The 25,521-nt window shown below is 43.1% G+C and overlaps 2 protein-coding genes across 5 annotated transcripts in view; both read right to left on the reverse strand.

Annotated features, from left to right (window-relative positions):
• Positions 1–10,880, reverse strand: part of PTPRB (protein tyrosine phosphatase receptor type B) — an 85,433-nt gene extending 74,553 nt beyond the window's left edge. Inside the window, exons 1-2 of the mRNA XM_054026402.1 lie at positions 10,811–10,880; positions 9,141–9,533 (exon numbers count right to left, since the gene is read on the reverse strand). Of these exons, the coding sequence (XP_053882377.1) occupies positions 9,141–9,533; positions 10,811–10,865 (448 nt within the window). The 5' untranslated portion in view covers positions 10,866–10,880. The remainder of the gene's footprint in view (positions 1–9,140; positions 9,534–10,810) is intronic.
• An 840-nt stretch (positions 10,881–11,720) lies between these two features.
• Positions 11,721–25,521, reverse strand: part of PTPRR (protein tyrosine phosphatase receptor type R) — a 214,768-nt gene continuing 200,967 nt past the window's right edge. For all 4 annotated transcript variants that reach the window (XM_054026423.1, XM_054026441.1, XM_054026449.1 and 1 more), the window contains 2 exons: positions 18,783–18,896; positions 11,721–12,958 (listed from right to left, as the gene is read on the reverse strand). In XM_054026423.1, the coding sequence (XP_053882398.1) occupies positions 12,865–12,958; positions 18,783–18,896 (208 nt within the window). In that variant the 3' untranslated portion in view covers positions 11,721–12,864. The remainder of the gene's footprint in view (positions 12,959–18,782; positions 18,897–25,521) is intronic.

Here is a 25,521-nt window from a genome sequence, read left to right on the forward strand (position 1 = left end):
AGCACCGCTGTCGCATTCATCTCCTCTGTATCTTCTCTATGCTTTTTTGGCTGCTCATACCTTGCAAAATTTTCCCCTTGTGAGCAAGCACAGTTTTGTGCTCAGTCACCTCTTTTTCTGTGTTTCAATGGATTGTAGCTCATTGCTAGTTAGAAAAACACATCAAAATAAAGGGCCTAAACTTCAGTGAAGATGTTACCATTTCTTTTTGCAAAACTTAAATATCACATTTATCCTTGGGTTCCTATTACTATAGCATGGAATTATAACCAAGTTTTTATAATTGGGTCTATAGCTGAAGTTTTATTTATTCCTGTGAGAGAAATACATACAGGATTTAGACAAAAAAGACAATGAAATTGTGGGCCTATTCCTGAATCATAGACTATCAGGGTTGGAAGGGATCTCAGGAGGTCATCTAGTCCAACCCCTTGCTCAAAGCAGGACCAATCCCCAAATAAATCATCCCAGCCAGGGCTTTGTCAAGCCTGACCTTAAAAACCTCTAAGGAAGGAGATTCCACCACTTCCTAGGTAACCCATTCCAGTGCTTCACCACCGTCTTAGTGAAAAAGTTTCTCCTAATATCCAACCTAAACCTCCCCCACTGCAACTTGAGACCATTACTCCTTGTTCTGTCATCTGGTACCACTAGATCCATCCTCTTTGGAACCCCCTTTCAGGCAGTTGAAAGCAGCTATCAAATCCCCCCTCGTTCTTCTCTTCTGCAGACTAAATAATCCCAGTTCCCTCAGTCTCTTCTCATAAATCATGTGCTCCAGCCCCCTAATAATTTTTGTTGCCCTTCACTGGACTCTTTCCAATTTTTCCACATCCTTCTTGTAGTGTGGGGCCCAAAACTGGACACAGTACTCCAAATGAGGCCTCACCAATGCCGAATAGAGGGGAATTATCACATCCCTCGATCTGCTGGCAATGTTCCTACTTATACAGCCCAATATGCCATTAGCCTTTTTGGCAACAAGGGCACACTGTTGACTCATATTCAGTTTCTCATCCACTGTAACCACTAGGTCCTTTTCTGCAGAATTGCTGCCTAGCCACTCGGTCCCTAGTCTGTACCAGTGCATGGGAATTCTTCCATCCTAGGCGCAGGACTCTGCACTTGTCTTTGTTGAACTTTATCAGATTTCTTTTGGCCCAGTCCTCTAATTTGTCTAGGTCCCTCTGGATCCTATCCCTACCCTCCAGCATATCTATCACTCCTCCCAGTTTAGTGTCATCTGCAAACTTGCTGGGGGTGCAATCCACGCTGTCCTCCAGATCATTAATGAAGATATTGAACAAAACCGGCCCCAGGACCGACCCTTGGGGCACGCCGCTTGATACCAGCTGCCAACTAGACATGGAGCCATTGATCACTACCCGTTGAGCTCAATGATCTAGCCAGCTTTCTATCCACCTTAAATCCATTCATCCAGCCCATACTTCTTTAACTTGCTGGCAAGAATACTGTGGGAGACTGTATCAAAAGCTTTGCTAAAGTCAAGGAATAACATGTCCACTGCTTTCCCCTCATCCACAGAGCCAGTTATCTCATCATAGAAGGCAATTAGGTTAGTCAGGCATGACTTGTCCCTGGTGAATCCATTTTTAGAGTTCCTGATCACTTTCTTCTCCTCTAAGTGCTTCAAAATTGATTCCTGAGGACCTGGTCCATGATTTTTCCAGGGACTGGGGTGAGGCTGACTGGCCTGTAGTTTCCCAGATCCTCCTTCTTCCCTTTTTTAAAGATGGGCACTACATTAGCCTTTTTCCAGTCATCCAGGACCTCCCCCAATCACCATGAGTTTTCAAAGATAAAGTCATTATATATATAGTATTTGTCGGTGGGAGTTCAGGAGAGACATAGAGATTTTAAGATCATCATAAAGATGGGCAATAGTTTCTTTAAAAGTGCACATATATAATATAAGTACCGGTACTCTTTACTTAAGCAATGAGACATGAGAAGCAAAATATTTTTAGGTGATTATACTGTATCTTGGATAGTCTTAAAATGTACTAAGATGAAAGCCAAGTGGCTTTAGCCATCCAAGATATGTAGTAATTGTTCTGAAAATACTCTGCCCTTAATGCTCTTATGGAGGGATGGTGGTTGATTTGATTTATTTTATTTTAGGAACTCAGGTTAAACAAAAAGCAAGTGAAATAATGCAATGTTCTTTAGTTGGAAATCATAGTTTTTAGAATGAAAACGTGCAGGGTATTTTTTAAGCTTTTATGTAAAAAACGGATAATTTTATACTTAAAGATCAGGGGTCAGCAACGTTCGGCATGCGGCTCACCAGGGTAAGCACCCTAATGGGCCGGGCCAGTTTATTTACCTGCTGACGTGGCAGGTTCGGCCGATCGCGGCCCCCCACTGGCCGTGGTTCGCCATCCTGGGCCAATGGGGGCGGCGGGAAGCTGCGGCCAGCACATCCCTCGGCCCGCACTGCTTCCCGCCACCCCCCATTGGCCTGGGATGGCGAACCGCGGCCAGTGGGGGCCGCGATCGGCTGAACCTGCCACGTCAGTAGGTAAATAAACTGGCCCGGCCCGCCAGGGTGCTTACCCTGGCGAGCTGCGTGCCGAACGTTGCCGACCCCTGCTAAAGATTATATATTTTTCTAAATATCTTAAAAAAACTTTTCTAATTCAAACCAATTGTCAGACACCATTTGTTTCATGTTCAGCGCATGTTGCATCATATTGCTTCGTTAAAGGCATTCACTGAAGCTGGTTGAAATTCTTTGAAATTTTGACAGAAATATTATGTGAAAACTTCTGAATTTGACCAGCTCTAACATATACTAATTTGTAAACCAAAAAATCTGTATGCTACAGTCAGGCTGGAGGAGGAACTCCTTTAGCTCCTCACTTGTGCTGACCAGGAGCTCCAACTGCTTTGGATGGTGGATGCTAAGTAGCTTGTAGACAGTGGTGAAAGTCTGAGCCACTGGAATTTTGATGGACCAGAAAAGCATTGTTCTAACAGCCTTGGCAAGAAGGTGGCTGGCACATGGAAAAACGCTATCACTTCTATTTTCAGTTTAACCTACATTTTAAACCAACAAAAAACCTTGGGATGAGACTTACCTCCATTTGGAAGAGAAATAGCTGGAACTATAGAGACTCCAAGAAGGAGGCAGGAGAATGAACCCTACACATTAGATGTTGGGGATTATTGAGTGCTTCTTCTGGCTAGCTGGTTACTTTATGCCTGATCCTGCCCCACTGAAGTCAATATGAGGTTTACCATTGACTTTAAAGAGTGCAGGATCAAGCCCTTTTGGCTTTAGTCTCCCCATGATGTAACCCTCCAAGACTCAGTCCAATGTTTGAGATAGAAAAAGAGGACAGGCACACAAGAGGTGTGCAGAAGGGTACTGTTTTAGAGGGGAGGGTCTGGATGAGGGTCAGATAGTGAAAAGGAGCAGATAAAGTGGAAGGGAGTGGGGAAAATGGAAACAAGAAATGTTGGCAATAACAGGCTGAATGTCAAAGTGTAATGGGGTTTAGCAACCCCATACTGAGCAAAGGCAGAAGGGAGAGGAGAGTGTCCCTTACTTACAGGCAATCAGGCTCATCATTCCCCCTGCACAGCTGCCAGAACTTCCCATCACAGAGACATGGACCCAAAGCTATGACCAATAAGGAAAACAAGCCCATCTATAAATGAGGGCAAACAGAGAAGGGAAGGGAAGTAGAAAAGCCTGGGATAGCAGAGGGCCAGCTAGTTCCAATTCAGGCTGCATCTAAGAAACTCAAAAGGAGATGGTAAGCTCTGGAGTTGAAGAGCTGATAGACTCAATTTAAGCTAAGAATTTATGGATTGGTTGAATTGAAAGGGACCAATTAGGAAATGCTGAGTCCCTTAGACAGATTGCACCAAGAGCAGCTGACAATGAGTCATTTTGCTTATTTGTTATATCCTCTGTTTTGTCTAGCTGAAGTTGCAGACTAAACAGACTGAGGATATAATAATGTTGTATTTGGTGCACATTTCCCCCCCCCCCTCTTGTTCTGTGTCTTCGAGGAGCTGAGCACACTAAGGCAGGGGTTCTCGCAACAAATGTTTTGGTGGCCTCAGAGTGCAGCCACCAACTCTTGCTGGTGGCCGCTGTGACCATTTCCCCTAAAATACTTAATTAAGATGAGGGAAAACATTAAATAAATATGCACAGATACATTCCAATGATTTGGACATGTATCTATGTAGGGTTTTTTTTTTTTTTTTTGCAAACTCAATAATAAAAATAGTGTACAGTTTTCTCTATTCTTTAGGGGATCTAAACAGAATAGAAACACACATAAGGTGCTTTAAAAATGGTCTCTTATTGTTCCTTTTTATTTATTTATTTTTTAGACTTGTTAGCTACTAAGTGTGCTGTGAAAAGTGATACTAACAAACACACAAATATCACTTTTCACAGCAGACTCACTCAGCCCCAGCAAGCCCGGGAACAAATTTAAGCCCTCGATGGGGAGGTGGGTACAGAGGCAGCAGAGGCCAAGGGCAATGGGACACTGGGGGAGGCAGCAGGGGGGCAGAGGTGATGGGGGGCGGGGTGAGCTTGGGACCAGAGTCCGTCACCACGCAGCCAGGGAATGGAGCCCGAAGGCCACACCCAGGGACAGGGCTTGGGGACAGAGCCCGAAGCTCCATGGCTGGAACCTGCCACCCGAGGGCTGAAGCCCAACCCCACTGACTCCGGGAAGGCAGGGAATTCACTGGCTGCCTGCTTCTCCAGCTTGTCTCTCTCGAGAGTGGGGCATGGCCACTGCTTTGCGCCCTCCCCCACCCCATCACTGCCCAGGAGGCTGTGGCCGCAAGAAAAGCCCCTGGTGGCCACATTTGAGAAACGCTGTACTAAGGTACTCAATACATGATAAATCCATTTTATCTTTATGGTGTAAGTGCTTTATTTAGATCGGGTTCAGGCCTGAAGTTTTTACTCCTAGGCAAAACATGGGAGTGTTTGCTGCAGTAAAAACAGCAGGATAGGTCTATATCAATACCATAGAGGGGGGCAATGCAATATTACTATCTTCTAAACCAGAATATAGGCTACATGGTGATTACTAGAGCTGAGTGAATAATCACAAACCACTTGACCAGTTTACCATTCTTTTCTCATTTGCCAGCTGTCCACAGATCACAATGGTACTGGCCCAGCAATTATCTGTGGACAATTATTTTGGCTATTTCCTCTGTGGTAGTAATGACCTTTCACTTTTTTCACCTAACAGCTACCAGATCTTGTTACTGCCAAATAATCTACAGGACATAAAGTTTTGTGCAATTCTATAATTGTGCCACTTGAAAATCATGTACACGGCTGTTGTGGAGCCAGAGTGTGAGGTTTTGTGAATCCCTCAGTCTCCCATATTTCCATTTGTAAGTCATGCAAGACTCAGGAGACCCAGAACATTGTAGTCTTGTTCCAAGTAGATTAGTGATAGACACATTTCAAAATGCTCTATGATTCAGTTTAACTGAATAGTTCCCCTGAAATATATACACTTAAACCAAACATTTGAGATCTTCTCTTTATGTCCCCCACTTCTGCATATGCTATATTTACTCTCCATACTAAGGCTAGCTGGAAAACAACTCAATTTCTGGAAAAAAATGGAGGTTTTGAAATTTGGTTTCATTCTACGTGGGGATGAAACCAAGGCCCTTTGAAACTTTTCCCTAAAAACCAGAGAGAAGAAGATACCCATGCCAGAATAGCCAGTAGCCCCGGGGTTAGAGCACTCACCTGGAATGTGAGGGTTAGCAGAGCAGGGACTTGAACCTCTGACTCCCACATCCCAAGTGAGTGCCCTGGGAAGTGTTTCTTTCTCTCTGGGCTGATTAATATTTAATTATTTATGCAAAGTGAAACAGATCCAACAGCAGAGACTGCGAGAGACTTACTTCAGAATGGCCAATACTGGGATGTGGAAGACCAAGGTTCAAGTCCCTGCTCTAAATCAAGTAGAGTTTGGACTTGAACCAGAACACCCTACAGCTCAGCTGAGTGCCCTAACTACTAGCTTATTCTGCGGGTTCTCTCCACCCCATGGCCTAGAGTTTCCATCTTGGACTTGAGAAACCCTTCTAACATACATTTCTAAGAGCAGTTTTTGTTTCACACAAACAGATCCTACTCCTAATGCCATCTTTCCCTTCCTCCCAAATCTCCCAATTTGCTCCCTGATCATGCTTCATAACCTCTATTCCTTCAAGTGCAATCCCTTTCCTGATCATTCTCTCTGTTTCCGGGACTTTTCACACACTCCCCCACTCCTCCTAGCTCCTAGTTCTAGTGCTGTTCTGAATCCAACAGGCTGCTAGTTTCCCATACCCACTTTGCTTATTTTATCCCAAGTTCATCGTGTAAACTCAGTAGATTTAACACTAGAAGCTGTCTTGAAATTTCACAATCATGTGAGCCTTCCATAGATCAGTGTGCCCCAGAATTGTGTTTTTGACCTTGAAAAGAAGCCCTTAGAGATTTGAGGTTCATCCTAGAAGAGGCTGAGTGCCCTCAACTCTTACTGACTTCAGTGGGAGTTTAAGAAACTCAGCACCTCATGGGGACACATAGCACCTTGCAAGATTGGCCCCTGGATGATGGAATTTGGTCCAACCAACTGCCAGACTCACTGAAACTCAGTCATGGATTTTGTGAGATGGCGAAGGAAGGAAAGGCCTGTGTTGGATTAAGAAGTCACTTCTGACTGGTTAGGGATGGGATACTTATCCAAACTGACTCTGACCTTCACAAAGAGTCATATGTGCTTTAGAGACCATATGTGCTCTAGAACCAAAATTCTGTATCCAAACACTTGTAAGAAGTCAGATTGGAAATTGAAATCCGAATTCAAACTTTCCCAAAGTTCAGGATGTTCATATTTGGTGTTTGGATTAGGCCTATTATAGAGATAGTTGCACTTCTTGGGTTTGGAGCTTGTCCCATCTCAAATTTGGTTAGATGTTTGGGCAGAGATTCAGCTTGGTTTTCTTTTTTTGCAAGACTCAATCATTCCTTTGCCAAAACCTCTCTATTCAGTGCATGGTAACTACCATAAAAGCAAAGAGTAATTATATTAAAATAGAGCATTACCAGAGTAGAATAATTTGCATCCATTCCAATTCTGAAGACAGTATGCAGTCCTTACTGTGTAATTTTACCTGAATAAAGACTAAAGCCAACATTTTCCAACCTGAGTCCCTAAAGCTATCATTTTAAATCTATATTTAGACACCTAAACAAATGAAAGCTGCTGATCATGCACCGCTCCCATTGTTGTCAATGTCAGATGCAGGTGTTCAGCACCTCCGACAATCAGCCCATTTGTTTAGGTGCCTAAATATGGAGCCTAATTTTAGGCATCCAAGTTGAAAAATTTTGGCCAGAGAGAGACTTTCTGACTGGGACAATTAGCATTATGATTTTTTTCTATAGTATTCAGTGTTTTATACTTTTATGAAGAAAGTTGCAGCATTCTGTGCTTAAGTCTACTCCTTTACAGTCCTTGTTATGATATTATAAACACATGATATTAGTGCCTGTTGAATGCTTTGAAAATTTTAGTTATCTAATGAAAATGATAACTGAGACCTATTGTACTACTGATTTTTCAGCGGAACTCCAGAAAGAAGTCCATGAGGACATCTGCTTAAAAATGGAAGGCACAACAGAGCCCCCAAAATGCAATTCAGTGTCATGTATTGTACTTCAAATAGGCTTGTATTTTTTTAAAGAGAATGCTCATGAAATAAAGTTTCAAAGCTGGAATGTGGACTCAAGTGACAACATCAAATTACCCACCAGCCAACCCCTTTTTCTTTTACTATCTTAGCTCCCATGTGCATTCTGTAGACACTCACAACAATATACTACGTGTCCTCTTGATCTATTTTACATCCATACAGTGGCCCCGATTCCATAAACATTCATCTTCATGACGAACTCAGGTGAGCAGTCCCACTGCTTTGAGTAAATTTATGTAAATTGTTGTAGGATTAGGCCTAATCTTATTAAAAATGGTAAATCAGATGTGAATCAGGCCCAAAACATGTAATGTAAAATAGATTACAAAAATAACAATAACTGACAAAAAAGTCTTATAACAACTCGCTCATTTTGTTTTAAACTTCCTAAAAAACGTCAGATGGTCATATGACACATTCATGTATAAATTTTAAAGCAATTTTTTTAAAGGATGGAATAAATCACATGTGATGCAGCTTTTTGTCTTTGTAATAAAGAGCTAGCTAGGTAGGTCATTATGATTTACTTTAGTGCACTGCTAAATCATAGCACAGGACAATATTGAAAAGTGCTACTGTGAACTCTAACAAATAAACAACAAAGCAAAAGCTGTCAACTTAGATTATTAAACAACATTCTGACCCTTTCTAGCCACATTTTATATTATAGCTGTATATAAACACATACAGCATACAGAGGTACACACAGACATATACATCTTAAAACCTTATAACCAGTATTTCCATAGGTTTGGATTCAGTTCATTATACTGAGGATTTTGTGTTTGTTACAGGGAATATTCCCCATATTGGTATAGTGATACTGCTGCATAAGCAATAGAATGTGTAGGCTCTTTGTTCACTGGGAACAAGCATTCAGGTTATCAGTGAGGTTGTACTATATCGATCCCATTTTTCAGATGACTCTTTGCCCCTTTGGGTAGATTTTTGAAACGTGCATATCTATGATAAAGTGGATCAGGAGGAGGATCTGAATAATTTCACATTGGTATAAACTACATGAAAGCAGCACCAAAAATTATATTCTTCTTTTTTTTGGGAAGTAAATAGCACGAGAGTCTGGTGGATTAAGCCTGTACATAAAGATTTGGGCCCAAAAATGAAACAGAAAAGGGAACACCCAGTCTGAAAATATCACCCAGACTAGCAAAAACACTGACTGTCAGAAAGGCAGCTATCATGGCTGTCTTAAAACTAGTCTTTTTAAGGCATTCTGATTTTGGATTCTGAACAATCCTTTAAATTAACCTCCCACGAGTAATGTCATAGTCCTTAAAATGTGAGTGTGTGCAACAGAGACAGGATTGTTACCAGAGCTCCCAGGACACTGCCTGAAAGGATAAGCTCACCTTTGTGTGGGCACAGATTTTCATAGGCAGTTTTTCCCTTGTCGTCGACATCTATTTGCTTCCAGCTATGGGGGTATTTTCTACCCTTCTTGATCATTACCCTCGGGCCTTGTTTTGTGAGAAAGAGAGAGCTGTTTGCCACCTGGAGGAGCCCTTCCGTGTTGTGGAAGATCCAGCTGGGTGCCTGAGGGCAGTCTATGAAGATGCTGCGGGATGATGCAGCAGAGGACTTGGAGATGCCCAAACACTGGCCAGATCTAACCTGGAGCAGCTTCTCATCCTCTGTCCACCTCCACTGCTGGTTTGGATCAGTCAGATTGCACTTGCCCACAAATGCTGTTTTGCCTCCAACAAGACATTGCCGTTTCTGGACATGGATAATCAGAAACCCTTCTGGAAGATGAAAAACCCATAAAAATACAACAAATCATATTTGGCCCTTAAAAAATAAATCCCAATGACTTAAAAATAAATCTCTTTTTTTCTCTTTCTTTCGGTTTATCTCAGTTTTTCTGACCTGAACCGACAGAAATGATTTTAAAAGCCACAAAAATCACAATTGTTTGGTCTGGGAACTGCAAAGGGCAAGAATGCAACAAACACTTTTTGGTAAAGTTCATCTTGACCTTCTACGTAAAAACAAAAGAAATCAAACTTGAATTAAAAGGATATCGAGGGGGCTATTGACTTTCAGCTCATTTCTGAAAAACCCTCTCCCTCCTCTTCAAATACACGGAGATCCATTAGCCTTTCTTACTGTCACCACAAGTTAAATCCACTGTATCTGACTGCACATTGATTTAAGGAAATCATAGTATTTGGAGGGGGAAGGAGACAGAAAAGGGGACTTTCCAAAATTTATTTGTCTCTCCAGGGCTATCATTTATCTTTTCATTTATCTTTTACAGTTTTATCTTATGACTGATACAAACTCTGTGTAGCTTACACTCCTAAATACATTGACTCCTCTTGTCATTATTTTGTAACCATCCCACTACAGATCAGATTGATTCTTTTATCATCCCAGCTTAAATGTACACATCCAACGTTGAAATGAACAGAAGAAAAATCATTCACTGAAATCAAACTTCCTCAACCCCAAATTCCCCCTTGTTTCAGAGAACAGAATTGGATGGTTCAAAATCAATCTCAGTATCACTTTAATTTTTTTTTTTAAAAAGTCAGTTATTTAGTCAAAGTTTCAGGCTTCACTAGATAAACAAAACATTTTAAAAACAATTCATACCATTTCCTTTGTTATTTCATTCCCCCTTTCTTATGGCACAGGACATAAGATTGTGCTCTAACTAAGTGCCCCAAGAAGCTTCTGCTTTTGTAAGTTTCACAAAGCCTTAATAAGTAATCTGAATCTCTTCTCAAAGGAACCTGGCTCAGGACTCAGCCATTGGATTGTCTAGTCAGAGATCTTTTTTAAAAAATGATGTATATACAACATTCAAGGAGAGAGGGTTTATTTTCCTTTGGCGAGAAATCTAAACAGTACTGGCTTTGTTGGCCCTGCCCTCCCCGCGATCCATCTTGTATAAACTCAGGCTGAGAAGTGGTTCTATTTTCACAGCATTGAATAAGTTTCAAGCAACCCTTGGGAGCCTTGGCTAGTGACAGAATGAGAACGGGAATGGAGGGGGGAACCCGGGAGATGCACTTACCTGAGATCTTGAAGGCCAGGCAGGTGAAAATCAGGACATGAAATAAAGGATCCATTTTCCATCTAACAACTCCCCATGCTTCTCTTTTAAAAAAAAAAACAAAAAAAAAAAAACATACACACACACACACACAAAATCACCACCTCAGATAAGTGAAGCGAAGGCTAGGAAGGAAATGTGCCTTCACAGGGGAAAAGTCAGTGACGAGCACTTCCTTCTATTCAATAGTTTTGGGGAATTTTATACCACTTTGTCCTTTCATATGATTCTTCAGAGTTTACTGACTCTGATTTATTTTGGAAACATCCAAGCAAAAGAGGGGTAGATTTTGAAACTACCAAGCCACACACACAAACAAAAAGATGTTTCGACATCTGAACAATGTACTAGACTAAAAATATAAGGAAAAGGGATTGTAATTTAATGTAATTGACTGTTCATGAAACATTACACGTCTGCAGGTGATTTGGATTGTACTGAATAAACACATACCAGGCTATCCAGTAAACACCATACACAGTTTCTGTAATGAAATGTTGTGAGTCCATCAAGCAAATTCACATTATTAAATACAACTTCCAACTCCTCTTTATGAGTTCTGAAAACCATACATGGTGGGAGTGCAAATCTCTGAGTTCTTTACTAAGTCCTTACTCATGTACACTCCCATTATGGGATCAAGTGATGTTGACTTTGCTTCAACATCATCTGATCCATTCTGCCTACATACAGTGAGAATTTGCCTTAACTAAAAGCTGAATAAAAGGCCTCCATGATTTGACCCTCCAAATGGTCAGAAGACAGCATGAAATTAACTAGAGCAGATTGGACTACATTTGCCTTATTGTGGTATTATAATAATAGTAATGGTTAATTATTGTACGCAAAAAAACTCCAGATTCACTAACTATTTTGTATCAAGTGTAGTTTATTGTCAATATGAAGCAAAGTCAACATCATTGAATTAAAAACTGATTTTATCCTAGGTGCAGACCTCCTAGTGTTGTAAGTAGTTATGCTAGATTCACATTTCTTTTAAAGAACAAATCCGTGCAGAAATATAAGGAAACATTCATAGCAGCATTTTTTATACAACTGTTTTTTGTTCCTGTTACAGAACAGTTCATATTTCCAAAGGCATCCATTTCTTAACAGAAGAGATACAACATGTAGACAACATATTCAAAAAATCCCCTCTTAGTAAAAGACAGACAAATATTTAAAATCCTTACCATTTAATATATGCTACAAAGTTTCTTTTAAAAGTAAAATGACATACAATTTACAAATACACTGGATTCAGGTCAGGAGCAGAAGCAGCTTCTAACAGTATAGAGTACAATCAACAGTATAGAGTAAATACATACATATACACTGAATAACAGAGGTTGTGCTCTGTAACTGCTTTATAGGACCTACTGTAAATACACATTAAATAGCTAATAGTATGAAGAACAGATATTTCCATATAAAAGATATAACTGTTTTTGAACAGTTTCAAAAACAAAAGGAGTTTCTTCCCCTTAAATCCATAATTGATCACTTGCAACATTAGCAGCAAGAGTCTTATGTGGCCAAGAAATAAGCTCACCACATAATAGGTAATAGCACTTAACAGGTACAGTTTAACAGCTGACAGTCCATTCACAAGACAGAGTTGGCAAATGTTAAAGCATTTATACACTTAGAAAAACATTTCTTCTGTAGAAGTTCCAGTTTCCATCTGACTGCAGCAGTAGTAGTACATACCGTACATACATTCTGTATAGCAGATATTGTTATTACAGAAATAAATCCACCTTTTAGCTATATATATGTGAAATCCACATGTAGCATCAGTACAGTACCTTCTTTAAAAATCATTTTTGGGAAGCTTACAATACATTCATATACAGTAAGGGTCTGGCAATCTTTATATTTTTGCCAAACCATCCACAATCCTTTCACAAGTTGGCTTCAAAGCATCCACTGCAGTAAACTCCTTGAAGAAGTTGCTGGTAGGTAATAAAACAAATTACCTCAAGAGATTGACATTCTGATCACCCTTCATGGTTTCACTGGACAGCTTCTGCAGAAAGTCTGCTTTCATACAAACTCAGTGCATGGTGCACAAATTCATATTGTTCACTGGTCTGAACCATTCCACCTCTGAAAAGAAAGTACGATAGAATGAAACCTTATTTCTTAAAAATCAAACAATCTGCTCTGCTGCTAAGAACCAGAGGATGTGCTTCCATGCTGATAACACTGGTTAAAAAAATAATGCATTAAATAATTTGTGATTGAACTCCTTGTGGGAGAATTGTCTGTCTCCTTCTCTGTTTTACCTGCATTCTGCCATATGTTTCATGTTATAGCAGTCTTGGATGATGACCCAGCACATGTTGTTCATTTTAAGAACACTTTCACTGCAGATTTGACAAAACGCAAAGAAGGTACCAATGTGAGATTTCTAATAATAGCTACAATACTCAACCCAAGGTTTAAGACTCTGAAGTGCCTTCCAAAAATGTGAGATTTCTAAAGATAGCTACAATACTCAACCCAAGATTTAAGAATCTGAAGTGCCTTCCAAAATCTGAGAGGGACGAGGTGTGGAACATGCTTTCAGAAGTCTTAAAAGAGCAATACTCGTATGCGGAAACTACAGAACCAAAACCACCAAAAAAGAAAATCAACCTTCTGCTGGTGGCATCTGATGATAAAAATGAACATGCATCGGGCCGCACTGCTTTGGATCGTTATCAAGCAGGACTGCTCATCAGCATGGACGCATGTTCTCTGGAATGGTTGAAGCATGAAGGAACATATGTATCTTTAGCGCATCTGGCATGTAAATATCTTGCAACGCCGGCTACAGTAGTGCCATGCCAACACCTGTTCTCACTTTCAGGTGACATTGTAAACAAGAAGTGGGCAGCATTATCTCCTGTAAATTGTAACCAAATTTGTTTGGCTGAGTGATTGGCTGAACAAGAAGTAGGACTGAGTGGACTTGTAGGCTCTAAAGTTTTACATTGTTTTGCTTTTGAATGCAGTTATTTTTGTACATAATTCTATATTTGTAAGTTCAACTTTCATGATAAAGAGATTGCACTACAGTACTTGTATTAGGTGAATTGAAAAATATGATTTCTTTTGTTTTCTACAGTGTAAATATTTGTAATAAAAAATAACTATAAAGTGAGCACTGTACACTTTGTATTCTGTGTTTTAATTGAAATCAATATATTTGAAAATGTAGAAAACATCCAAAAAATATTTCAACAACTGGTATTCTATTATTTAACAGTGTGATTAATCATGAAATTAATCATGATTAATTTTTTTAATCATGCAATTAATGATTAATTTTTTTAATAGCTTGACAGCCCTACTTGTTATTACACCATGAATATCCAATTCTGACACAACAGGTATAGGAACTATAGGGAACCATATAGCCAGCAGCTAAGCTGTTAAAATCCAAATTTCAATCCCCACACAATTATGGGGAATCTCCATATAAAGCACTTTATACACTGTATTTTAAGCACAACTAAAATTAGATATGTCATAAAAAACTCAGTCACTTGGGGCAGATTCTGAAATCCTTTATACATGTTGAGTTCCGTTCTCCCAGAGTAATCCTATTGATTTTATTGGGGCTGTTGGACGAATGAGGTACTACTCAACATGAGTAAGGCAAGAGAACCTGGACCATAGTGTACACAGATTTCATTCTTCTTCATATCCGAAAAATGTAACCTACAGTGACCCTTAGATCACATGTACAGAGAGCAGCTCTTCCTCTCCTCTTTCTAACGCCTACAATGCATCCTGTCTAAACAGCAGACACAGAAGAAATTTTACAGCAGTGACTCATTTCTGCGCCAACAATGCAACTTACTTAAACTTGAACATAAAAAAGTGTTCAGTGCAGTCCGTTTGGATCAGTTACCTACACCTAATACAGCTGTGTGATAACTCAGCTGGTGGCATTGCTTTCAGGCCAGATATTGGGATAGAATAATAGAATCATAGACTTTAAGGTCAGAAGGGACCATTATGATCATCTAGTCTGACCTCCTGCACAACGCAGGCCACAGAATCTCACCCACCCACTCCTGTATCAAACCTGTCTGAGCCATTGAAGTCCTCAAATCATGGTTTAAAGACTTCAAGATGAAGTCCCACAGTAGGACCTAAGCTAATATCAGTGTTGAACGTGAGTACAGTGGTAAGGGGGTGCTGTACTAGTGGAGCACTAGCTGAGGCTGTACTGCATTACCAGCGTTGTCTTTCAGATAGAAAATGAAACTAAGGCTTTTTCTGTCACCACTGAGGTCCATCGGCCAGTGCCCCTCCCAGAGTTGGGACCCAGAAGCATTAGGGGCTATTGCAACTTCAGGGTGTAAAAAGCAACTGAAACTTGGCCATTACAGACACACTCTCACCTCCCTTCCCACGCTTGCACCAAGCCAGCTACTTGGAGTTGATGTGTGTGTCTGTCTGGGAGGGAGGATATGGCCTGGGAGGAAAGGAATATGCATTGTGACATACACTTTAAACTGCTTTTGCCAACCCTTCATTGAATTAGCTGATTTCAGTGAGAGGTTTGCATCACATGGAGTGCAGGATCCGGCATCTTTTAATACAAGGCCTGCTAGGCCACAGAAACTATCAGGTTAACTCATTTTAAAATAATCTATGATTTTTCTAAACGAACAAACAAAGAAACAAAAAAGGGAAAAAGGGGAAAAAAGACAGCTGATAGGCAGAAATGGGCAAAGAAATTTTAAAACAATTTATTCAACAAATACCTTCTCTTAATTAGATCTTTGTTGGTTTACAACTTTGAAGTCCTTCTGGTTTCCTCATTGCTATTGGATGGCCAAATAGCCAGTTGCAACTGGCAAGGAGACTCACCCGCTAAACAGGCTCAGGCTTGGCCACTGTGAGCCACACATTTGTGACCTCCAAGCTTGATTATTGCTATCCATTATTCCTAGTAATGAAGCCACGTAGCCTGAAAAGCTCTAGCTGGTAGAAAATGCAGCAGCCCATCTGCTTAGTAACAGAGACTGCCAGAAATACACCACCCTAGGGCTTCTGTCTCTGCACTGGCTCCCCACTGAATATAAAGCACATTTCAAGGTCTCTTGGCTGATATTCTAAGCCCTCCATTGACCCTAGCTACTTATATGATCACCTCTTCCTTAGTGACCATGAACTCCCACAACAGCTACGTTCCACTGGACTCATGATGCTGCTTTCCAGTAGGGGGAGGCTTGAAAGTGGCAGACAGAATTTTCACAAGAGCTGGCCCTAGACTATGGAACTCACTCCCACAAGAGCTAAGAATGACCATATGCCTCACATACACCACACACAAACACAGCCCTACTAATCAAGCTACTTCTCCGACAGGCTGTAGTAGAAGAAAGAAAGATTGCTATTGTTTCTTTTTGACTTGGGAGCCACTGAGATACTACAGTGATACTACATTATCTGTATAATTATCTAGCTCGAGAGACTCATTTTCCTGTTTGTGAATTATTTGCACCCAATTAGTGAAATTCCAGCTTTACTGATTATTGAAAAACTATCCATAGATTTCTTCAGCAAATAACTCCTGGTATGCAGATCATTTATAAACAGATCATTGGGAATATTTGCCATTCCTGCTTTGTTTCTGTGTGTGGGAGTTATATGTATTATGTGGCATTATTCCAAGTTCGCTGATTGGATGATTTCTGTAGCTAACCCAGGAGCTGAGTATCTTTCAAATTGCATATTTGGGTGTAAAAAAAATAAATAAATCACAATTTGTTGTTTTAAATTCCACATCTGCAGTAGTATTGGTGTGTTCTGCAGTAACATTTGTTTTCAGAGACTATATAAGCTTAACATTTGAGATATATATATATTTTTGGCCAATATTCTTGAACAAAAAAGCTTGTTCCACTGGAATAGTTACCGAATGGGGGCACAAATACTGTAGAAGTGAGACTGTTTGTTTAAAAATGCACATGGAATATCATAGAAAAGAATATTTTGCTGTACTCTCCCTTGCCACAAGGCCCTGCCCCCTGTGCCTCCTAAGTTCTGGCCCTACCTCCTCCTCAGTGGCGGCTCCAGGCACCAGTGTACCAAGCATGTGCCTGGGGCAGCAAGCCGCGGAGGGGCGGCCTGCCGTTCGCTCCAAGGGTGGCAGTCAGGCAGCCTTCGGCGGCATGCCTGTGGGAGGTCCGTCGGTCCCGCGGCTTCGGCGACAATTCGGAGGCGGGACCGGCAGACCTCCCGCAGGCATCCCGTCGAATCCGCGGGACCGGTGGACAGCCCGCAGGCATGCCGCCGAAGGCTGCCTGACTGCCGTGCTTGGGGAGGCAAAAAAGCGAGAGCCGCCCCTGCTCCTCCTCTCCCCCACCCAGCCAGGGCTGCAGCTGCTCCTCAGTTCCCACTGCCCTTCGACTGCTCGCAGCTGGTAACAGCCATCAGGGTGGAGGGACCTGGCTCCGGGGTGGGCAGAGACCTTGGGGAGCAGTGACTGTGGGGTTGGGACCAGAAGCCCATGCCAGAATGGGTCAGTCCAGGCAGCTGTGGGGAGTCCAAGACCTTCCAACCTGCCCTGGGCAGTGTGACCCAGCGGGTGGAGACACAGGGTGGGGGCTGCTCTTGGGCCCCCCAGCTCCCCATCTGGGCTTACTCCTGCACTGCTGCTGGCAGTGGCACTGCCACCTTCAGAGCTGGGTGCCCAGCCAGCAGCCACCACTCTCTCCGCTCTGCCTCCAGAGCTGGGTGGCTGGAGAAAGGTGGCTGCTATGGGGTGGCTATAGTCTGCCCTCCCCCGCCCCCTCACCAGCGCTGCTCCTGGCTCTCCACCACCAGAGGATCCTCCTACATTGGGGGAATCTTCTGGGTAGCATTATGCCAGTTAAGGGCCTCTTTAGACCAACTCTGAAACATAAAATAGCCACAGAACATGAGAGACTCTGCCCATAAAACTTGTTAACATTCTGAAATTATCAACACAATACAAATGTTGCCATAAAATTACAAACAAATTTTTAACAAAAATATTTGAAAAGCTATTTTGTTTTTTACTTTTCTGCCAGGACCTGAATTCAGGGAGAAGACACATAGTACCAAGACAGGTTTCAGGGTGGTAGCCCTATTAGTCTGTATGAGGAGTCCTTGTGGCACCTTAGAGACTAACAAATGTATTTGGGCATAAGCTTTCATGGGCTAAAACCCACTTCATCAGATGCATCGGGTTTTAGCCCACAAAAGCTTATGCCCAAATAAATGTGTTAGTCTCTAAGGTGCCAAAAGGACTCCTCGTTGTTTTTTTTGATAGTACTGTAATCAACTCTTGGAACTAATACCTAAAGCAGCTGTGGTCTTTATCATTAGCACCTAACACAGATTAGCACCTAACATAGTTTAACACTCTTGATGTTAGTGATGTAGGAAACTCTTGCAAGAGAAACACAGAGCCCCAAATTCAGGTCCTGACAGAAAAGTAAAAAAGGAAAGAATTTTTCAAAATATTCTGGTTTAAAATGTAGGGTGGGATTTTCAGAAGCATTCTGTGTTGATCTAACTGTGCTCTCATTGAAGTTCATAGAAAAACTCACTTTGGCATCGGTAGGAGGAGAATTAGGCAACTCTGTGTGCTTCTGAAAATCTCCAACATAGTTTTCCTTAATTTTTAAATTGTCCCATGTGTTATGTTAATAATTTAGCAATTTAAACACTTTAATTCACCTTTAAGAATGGTGAATCCTTGAAAGTCCTGACATTTGTATATTTCTTACCCAACTGTGACTGTTTTTTAGACAGAGTGTATGATGTAGGACATATCCTACAAGGAGGCAAAGTATTTCTGTTCTCTGAGGTTAACACATCTATCAGATCGGAATGTGGCAAACCAGGATTGAAAATGCCACATTGTGTTCTTTATCTGACTTACAGTTCCACTGCAACTCACCTATCAACTCGTAGCTGGCAGACAATGCTTAATGCATCTACAACGCCTTCTTCCTTCAACTGGTGACAACCAATGGCAGTAGCAATAAAACATCCAGTTCTTCCTATACCAGCACTGAAAGTAAAATTAAAACAAAGGTGAACAGAGCTGACAGATACCAACCTGCATCCTTCAAAGAAGTTGTTCTGATGTTGGATATATGGACCTGAAAATACTCAACATGCAGAAGAGAGACTCATCAGTGGTTAGGTGCATGACTAACTCATCTTTTCTGCTAGAAAATGAATGCTCACAGAACTGTAGCAGATAAATAGTTGTGGGTTAGTTTGTGAGGCCCATATGTTTTCACTCTGCACAAAAGTGCCTGGAGGGTCAATGTAATGCAAAACCTCTACAGCTCCAATGGACCTGAGGAGTCTGAGTATTCTCTGCTCCAGTTCAAGTGGAGATGTGGAGTGACCAGAGGAATCTGCCCCCCAAAGGCAGCAGAGGATCTGTATTCCAAGCCCCCTCTCCATGGATCTTGCTCAGTTGGAGAGATTCTGCCACGTTAGGGTGACCAGACAGCAAGTGTGAAAAATCGGGATGGGGGTGGGGGGTAATAGGAGCCTATATAAGAAAAAGACCCCAAAATCGGGACTGTCCCTATAAAATCGGGACATCTGGTCACCCTAGCCACAGTTCTCTCCACACTAGCCATGGCTGTATGCAAGAGCAGTAACCATGCTGCCACCCTCTATCAGCCTCCTGTGGTGCTCTGCAATTCTGCAGCGGGAAGAGGGAGTGAGTGCTGCAACTTGCCATGTTCCTCTCCTTGTTTTCTGTCTGGGGGGAGTGTGGAGGAGAGATGGATAAAGTGAGGCACTAAGTAGTTAAATGATTGTCTGCCTCATTTTATCCATCTGTTTAATGGGTATAATACCAGCTATGTACCTCAGAGGAGTGCTGTGAGTCTTAATTCCATTAGTGTCTGTAAAGTGTTCTGAGTGTCTTGGATGAAAGGTTTCAGTATGAGTGTTGTTAGGATTATATTTATGCAGTGCAGAGGAACCCAGTCTCAGACTCTTAGCTATGGAATTAAAGATGGGAGTGTATTTGAGACTCAGGAACCCCAGGAGTCAGCAATATTAAACATATAAGGATGCTAAGCCAAAAAGTGAGGGGATAGTGAGAAGCAAAACTGGTAGTCAGAAATGATGATTTCCTGGGGTGAGTCTGAGATCCATAGCTAACAACCTATATCCTTGAATGCCGATACCATCTGGGCAAATGTGTCAAAAATGGGATAGAGATATTTTATACACAGGGGAAGGCATAGGAACTAGCCTAAACAACCAAGTTACTGCACACACATTCTCCTTTTCAAAATATTGTGAAATCCTTTAAAAATGAGGTGCATAAGTTAAAACTACCAATAGTTCAGCACTTTCACAGCAGATTCCCCTATCTCTAAGACCCTGGTAGCATTACAGGATTTATATTTTCCCACGGATTAACTGTTCTTGGATAAATTCTTCAGTGTATTTGACAAAGGCAAGTTCCCATCTCCCCATCATGAGGCAAATGTAGGTCCTATCTTTTTACCTGACTTTACTGCAGACTATGCAAGCTAAATCTGACACTCCTAGACTTTAAGGCCAGAAGGGACCATCAAAATCATGTAGTCTGACCTCCTGCATATGTCAGGTCACAGAACCTCACCCACCCACTCCTGTAATAGACCCTGTAACCTCTGTCTGAGTCACTGACATTCTCAAATCTTGACTTAAACACTTCAAGGTACAGAGAATCTGTTACTTACCCTATATCCCTCTCACAATATATCAGGGCAATTTTGTGATCTACTTATATAGGTATTTTTAAGACACCTATCACTGCACCCCTGTGGCAGTATATTATGATGTTCTGTATTGCTGTATTGTTTGTTTGTTTTGGCTCTAATAGTAGAGTAGTGTTTATTGCTTTTTGGGAATAATTATGTCAAGGCTTAAATTCTCAGAGACTATTTCCCAGAGCTCCCCATACTCCCCACATTTAGGGCTCTAGGCTTCAGCTGCAGGGAGGGAGTCTCAGGGACTCCAGCCCCACGGGGTGGGAGGTGCCGGGGCTGAGGCCTTCAGCTCCTGTGGAAGGGGAGGCACCGGGGCTGGGGGCTTCTACATTGGCTGCAAAGGGAGTGAATACAGCATTTTTCGGCACCCAAAATGTCAGCATCAGGTTCATCAGCATGGGTAGAGGTAGTTTTATTACCCGGGCAGTTCCTGCACCTTATATATTAATTTGTTGCTTCTTCTGGGGGAAAGAGGATATCTTTTGTGTAATTTGTGTATTGCACATTATGGGCCAGATTCTCAATTGGCATAAATCAGCATAGTTTAATTGACTTAAATGGAGCTAAATCAATTTATGCCCACTAAGAATCTAGCCCTATGCCTCTATTTTTTCTTTATTTGGTCAATAAAATAAATCTCTTACTTGTATTTGAAGTCTGTTCATTCAAATATACATTGGGTCCAAGACCGCCTAGAGGCCAAAACACACTAGTTTATTTGGATGTACTAGGCTACACATACAAAAGATGGTGGGTGAGTCATAACCCTGGTCTACACTACGAGTTTAGGTCGACTTTAGCAGGGTTAAATCGAATTAAGCCTGGACATGTCCACACGACGAAGCCCTTTCTTTCGACTTAAAGGGCCCTTTAAACCAGTTTCTTTACTCCACCTCCGACGAGGGGATTAGTGCTAAAATTGGCCTTTGCGGGTCGGATTTGGGGTAGTGTGGATGGAATTCGACGTTATTGGCCTCCGGGAGCTATCCCACAGTGCTTCATTGTGACCGCTCTGGACAGCACTCTCAACTCAGATGCACTGACCAGGTAGACAGGAAAAGCCTCGCGAACTTTTGAATTTCATTTCCTGTTTGCCCAGCGTGGAGAGCACAGGTGACCATGCAGAGCTCATCAGCACAGGTAACCATGATGGAGTCCCAGGATCGCAAAAGAGCTCCAGCATGGACAGAACGGGAGGTACGGGATCTGCTCGCCATATGGGGAGACGAATCAGTGCTAGCTGAACTCCGTAGCAGTAAACGAAATGGCAAAATATTAGAAAAGGTCTCAAAGGCCATGAAGGACAGAGGCCATAACAGGGACGCACAGCAGTGCCGTGTGAAAATTAAGGAGCTAAGGCAAGCCTACCACAAAGCCAGAGAGGCAAACGGAAGGTCTGGGGCAGAGCTGCAAACATGCTGCTTCTACGCGGAGCTGCATGCCATGCTAGAGGGTGCAGCCACCACTACCCCAACCGTGTACTTTGACTCTGTCAATGGAGAAACACACAACAGGGAAGCGGGTTCGGGGTACGCGGAAGATGATGATGATGATGAAGACAATGAAGATAGCTCACAGCAAGGAAGCGGAGAAACCGGTTTCCCCAACAGCCAGGGTATGTTTATCACCCTGGACCTGGAACCAGTAACCCCCGAACTCACCCAAGGCATGCTCCCAGACCCTGAGGGCACACAGGGGACCTCTGGTGAGTGTACCTTTGTAAATATTACACATGGTTTAAAAGCAAGCGTGTTTAATGATTAATGATTAATTTGCCCTGGCAATTGCAGCCAGTACAGCTACTGGAAAAGTCTGTAACGTGTATGGGGATGGAGCGGAAATCCTCCAGGGACATCTCCAGAAAGCTCTCCTTCATGTACTCCCAAAGCCTTTGCAAAAGGTTTCTGGGGAGGGCTGCCTTATCCCGTCCGCCATGGTAGGACACTTTACCACGCCAGGCCAGTAGCATGTAGTCTGGAATCATTGCATAACAAAGTATGGCAGTGTATGGTCCTGGTGTTTGCTGGCATGCAGACAACATCCATTCCTTATCTCTCTTTGTTATCCTCAGGAGAGTGATATCATTCACAGTCACCTGGTTGAAATGGGGTGATTTTATTAAGGGGGCATTCAGAGGTGCCCGTTCCTGCTCGGCTGAATAGAAATGTTCCCTGCTGTTAGCCACGTGGTGGGGGGTGGGGTGAAGGGATCATCCCAGAGAATTGGGTGTGTGTGTGTGTGTGGGGGGGGGGGTAGCTGGGTTTGTGCTGCATGTTAACCCGGAAACCCCAGCCCCTCCTTTTACATTGCAAACCCATTTTAAATGGCCAACCCAACGGGTCCTTGGTATGGGAAATGAGGGCGCTACTGTTTGAAGCCATTCCCACATGTTATGAGGGTTAAAAAAGCCAAAAGACTGTGGCTTACCATGGCTGCCTGCAAGCCAAATTCTGTTGCCTGGCACGGCGTGAGTGATCTCTCACACCAAACCGGCAGGCCCTCAATATAAGAGGGAAAATGCGACCTTGTAACGAAAGCACATGTGCTGTGTAATGTGAACAGCAAAATTTAACGTGAAAGAGTGTACCCATTGTTCTCTAAAATGTGTCTTTTTTAACCACCTCTCCCTTCTCCTCCACCAGCTGCAAATGTTTCTCCTTCGCAGAGGCTAGCAAAGATTAGAAGGAGAAAATGGCGGACTCGGGATGATATGTTCACAGAGCTCCAGATGTCCTCCCACGCTGAAAGAGCACAGCAGAATGCGTGGAGGCAGTCAATGTCAGACTACAGAAAAGCACAATATGAACGAGAGGAGAGGTGGCGGGCTGAATCGCGGGATGAAAGAGCAAGTGGTGGGCTGAAGATGATAGGTGGCGTCAGCTTGCAGACAGAAGGCAAGAGTCAATGCTCCGTCTGCTGGAGCATCAAACTGATATGCTCCAGCGTATGGTTGAGCTGCAGGAAAGGCAGCAGGAGCAGAGATCGCCGTTGCAGCCCCTGTGTGACCAACAGCCCTCCTCCCCAAGTCCCATTGCCTCCTCACCCAGACGCCCAAGAACACAGTGGGGGGGGCCTCCAGGCACCCAGTCATTCCACCCCAGATGATTGCCTGAGCATCGGAAGGCTGGCCTTCAATACGTGTTAAAGTTTTCAAGTTTTAAACTGCAGTGTGTCCTTTTCCTTCCCTCCTCCCCCACCCCTCTTGGGCTACCTTGGCAATTATCCCCCTAGTTGTGTGATAAATTAATAAAGAATGCATGAATGTGAAGTAACAATGCCTTTATTGCCTCTGCAAGCGGTGCTCGAAGGGGGGAGGGGAGGGTGGGGTGGTTGGTTTACAGGGAAGTAGAGTGAACCAGGTGAGGGGGGCGGAGGGTTCATCAAGGAGAAACAAACAGAAGTTTCACACCGTAGCCTGGCCAGTCACAACTCATTTTCAAAGCTTCTCTGATGCGCACCTTGCCCTGCTGTACTCTTCTAACCGCCCTGGTGTCTGGCTGCGCGTAATCAGCGGCCAGGCGATTTGCCTCAACCTCCCACCCCACCATAAATGTGTCCCCCTTACTCTCACAGATATTGTGGAGCGCACAGCAAGCAGCAATAACAATGGGGATATTCTTTTCGCTGAGGTCTGAGCGAGTCAGTAAGCTGCGCCAGCGCGCTTTTAAAAGTCCAAATGCACATTCCACCACCATTCGGCACTTGCTCAGCCTGTAGTTGAACATGTCCTGACTACTGTCCAGGCTGCCTGTGTACAGCTTCATGAGCCATGGCATTAAGGGGTAGGCTGGGTCCCCAAGGATCATGATAGGCATTTCAACATCCCCAACGGTTATTTTCTGGTCCAGGAAGAAAGTCCCTTCCTCCAGCTTTCGAAAGAGACCAGAGTGCCTGAAGATGCGAGCATCATGTACCTTTCCCAGCCATCCCATGTTGATGTTGGTGAAACGTCCCTTGTGATCCACCAGGGCTTGCAGCAGCATTGAAAAGTACCCCTTGCGGTTTATGTACTTGGTGGCTTGGTGCTCTGGTGCCAAGATAGGGATATGGATTCCGTCTATCACCCCACCACAGTTTGGGAATCCCATTGCAGCAAAGCCATCCACTATGGCCTGCACGTTTCCCAGAGTCACTACCCTTGATATCAGCAGGTCTTTGATTGCCCTGGCAACTTGGATCACAGCAGCCCCACAGTAGATTTGCCCACTCCAAATTGATTCCCGACTAACCGGGAGCTGTCTGGCGTTGCAAGCTTCCACAGGGCTATTGCCACTCGCTTCTCAACTGTGAGGGCTGCTCTCATCCTGGTATTCTGGTGCTTCAGGGCAGGGGAAAGCAAGTCACAAAGTTCCATGAAAGTGCCCTTACGCATGCGAAAGTTTCGCAGCCACTGGGAATCGTCCCAGACCTGCAACACGATGCGGTCCCACCAGTCTGTGCTTGTTTCCCGGGCCCAGAATCGGCGTTCCACAGCATGAAGCTGCCCCAGTAACACCATAATTTGCACATTGCTGGGGCCCGTACTTTGTGAGAGGTTTATGTCCATGTCAATTTCCTCATCACTCTCGTCGCCGCGCTGCAATCGCCTCCTTGGCTGGTCCTGGTTTTGCTTTGGCATGTCCTGGCTCTGCATATACTCCAGGACAATGCGCGTGGTGTTCATAGTGCTCATAATTGCCGCGGTGATCTGAGCGGGCTCCATGATCCCAGTGCTATGGCGTCTGGGCTGAAAAAAGGCACGAAACTGACGGAGGGAGGGAGGGGCGACTGACGACATTGCGTACAGGTACAGGGAATTAAAATCAACAAAGGTGGCTGTGCATCAGGGAGAAACACAAACAACTGTCACACAGAATGGCCCCCCCCAAAGATTGAACTCAAAACCCTGGGTTTAGCAGGCCGTTGATT

Source organism: Malaclemys terrapin, chromosome 1 (genome assembly GCF_027887155.1).
Source record: "Malaclemys terrapin pileata isolate rMalTer1 chromosome 1, rMalTer1.hap1, whole genome shotgun sequence".
Taxonomy (NCBI): Eukaryota; Metazoa; Chordata; order Testudines; family Emydidae; genus Malaclemys; species Malaclemys terrapin.